This window comes from Piliocolobus tephrosceles, unplaced genomic scaffold, assembly GCF_002776525.5.
Source record: "Piliocolobus tephrosceles isolate RC106 unplaced genomic scaffold, ASM277652v3 unscaffolded_3314, whole genome shotgun sequence".
In the NCBI taxonomy this organism is placed as follows: Eukaryota; Metazoa; Chordata; class Mammalia; order Primates; family Cercopithecidae; genus Piliocolobus; species Piliocolobus tephrosceles.
Genome location: NW_022316688.1, coordinates 1 through 2,273, shown reverse-complemented (window position 1 = coordinate 2,273; position 2,273 = coordinate 1). Strand labels below are relative to the sequence as shown.

The 2,273-nt window shown below is 66.7% G+C and overlaps 1 protein-coding gene across 1 annotated transcript; it reads right to left on the bottom strand.

Annotated features, from left to right (window-relative positions):
* Positions 1–35: 35 nt before the first annotated feature.
* LOC111532293 (calpain-15-like) lies at positions 36–1,882 on the bottom strand (the record flags this gene model as incomplete). Its single annotated transcript, XM_026449882.1, has 3 exons — positions 36–936; positions 1,155–1,338; positions 1,435–1,882. Coding segments are annotated over 3 exons (860 nt in total), but the record flags the coding sequence as incomplete, so codon positions are not given.
* Between the last annotated feature and the right edge of the window lie 391 nt (positions 1,883–2,273).

The following is a 2,273-nucleotide window of genomic DNA, read 5'->3' as shown; positions in this document are numbered from 1 at the left end:
CACCGACAGGGGGCCTCACCGACTGGGACCCTCACCGACTGGGGACCCTCACCGACCGGGGCCCTCACTGACCAGGGGCATGGCTGAGAGGGGCCCTCACTGACTGGGGGGCCTTGCTGACTGGTGCCCTCACTGACCGGGGCCTTGCCACCAGGGCAGGCAGGTACAGCAGAGGAGGGCCCACGCCTGCCTGTAGGGAGCATGTGAAGTGTGTCCAGGAGGGTCTGGACCAACTCCTCCACCGTGCCTGAGGCACACAGGGCCTGAATTAGGGGTGGCAGGCCTGGGTCCCCTGGAGGCCTTGAGGGGCTGGCTCTGGGCTCTGTGGCTCCCAGCGGGCGGACAGTGGCACTGCCCAGGGTCAGCTGAGGAGGGCTGTGGGAGCTTCGAGGTGCTCGCACCGGGCCACTCCCAGCAGGCCTCCAGGGCTCAAGGCACAGACCCGCTGACCAGGCTGTGGCCAAAGTTAACACGCCCCTCACACCTGCCCTGAGGGGGTGACAGCATCGGGCTCGCCCCACAGCCTGGGCCAGGATGTGGCCTTCCTGGCATGAGAACGCCAGCTCCAGACCCACCCAGGGAGGGGGAGGTGATGGGGGCTGTGGCCTGGCCACACGGGGCCGGGTCAAGGGGCCACCAGCCCCACGTCTCCCACCGCTCCGCCTCGCCTCTCCTCCCAACGCGGCTGACCACGCAGTGCCCCCCCTCTTACCCAGCCTCCTTAGAACTCAGCATTTTGGCCCAGATGAGGTCAGTGTCAACGGGCTCCTCGCGGGGGTTAGTGGAGCTGACCTGCAGCGCCAGGCTCTCGCAGGGGGCGCCGGTGAGCGTGGCCAGGCCTTCGATGGCGCGGCCCGCCTGGAGCGCAAAGTAGGAGCCATGCAGCTTGGCCAGTGCCTTCTCGATGAGGGCCACCCACAGCTGCTTCCGCTGCGCCTGCAGAGGGCCGGGGTCAGAGGCCACCCCACCCACTCCCATTACCCCACAGCTGCTTCCACTGCACATGCAGAGGGCCGGATCAGAGGCCACCCCCGCCTGCCCCCCACACCACCCGCCCTGTGAGAAGCGGAGGCAGCTGGCCTTGTTTGTGGGGCAGGGGGGCCGGGGTCAGAGGCTGCCCCTGCCGCCTGCGTACACCCCGCACGCTGCCCCACCTGTGAGAAGAGGAGGCAGCCGGCCTCATCGCAGGGCAGCATGTCATCCACCAGCACCGTGGTCCACGTGCCATCCTTACACAGCCGCACCTGGTAGGCGCCCTCTGCACACAGGCTGCGCGTGACCATCACCCGCTCCACCAGGTCCGGCCGCTCTGCCAGCACCGCCAGGGCGCTTAGGAACCTGTGCAGAGCCTCAGGGTGACCTCGGGGCAGCTTCGGGGGGACTGCAGCTGGACGCCCACCCACCGCCCCACCCCGGCCTTGGAGAGGACCTCACCAGCAGTTCCCCAGCAGCCCCTGCAGGATGTCTGAGGGTCGCAGCGTGTGGAACACAGACCACGTAGCCCTGTGGTCCCTGAAGACGGAGCAGTTGATCTCCTGGGGCCGCAGCCACTGCCTCACGCGCTGCTGCACGCTGTCGCCCGCGGGGAAGCCCACAGACTCAGGCCCGGGAGGGAAGCTGTCATCCACAAAGCTCACGTTGTTCTGCAGAGACCATGGCCACGTGCTCAGGCTGGGCAAGGTGGCCTTGCTCCACCTGGCAGGGACAAGATCCCACCCAGGAGAGCGCCCAAAAGCACTGCCTGAGCCCCAAAGGGACGGGAGGAGTATGGACAGCCATAGACTTGGCGCTCGGCTGCCCTGCCCTCTGTGGTGCCCTCTGTGTAGAGGCCCCTGGCTGGGGACAGGTGAGGAGCAGGGGATGTGTGGGCCCAGGGGGACAGCTCAGCCCCCAGTGGGAGGCTGCAGGGACAGGGGTGGCAGCATGGCTCTGGCCCTGCTGCGGAGGATGCAGGCCGTTCCCCAGTTGACTGTGGGTGACGCCATGCTGGACTCGAGGGTGGAGCACGGGCACATCCCGACCTCACACTTCACATCCCAACCTCACACTTCACATCCCGACCTCGCACTTCACATCCCAACCTCACACTTCACATCCCGATGTCGCACTTCACCTCCCAACTTCACACTTTACATCCCAACCTCACACTTCAGTGGGGTCTCCACGCTGCCCCTGAGGGCAGAGTACGGGCACATCCCGACCTCATACTTCACATCCCAACCTCACACTTCACATCCCAACCTCACACTTCACATCCCGACCTCGCACTTCAC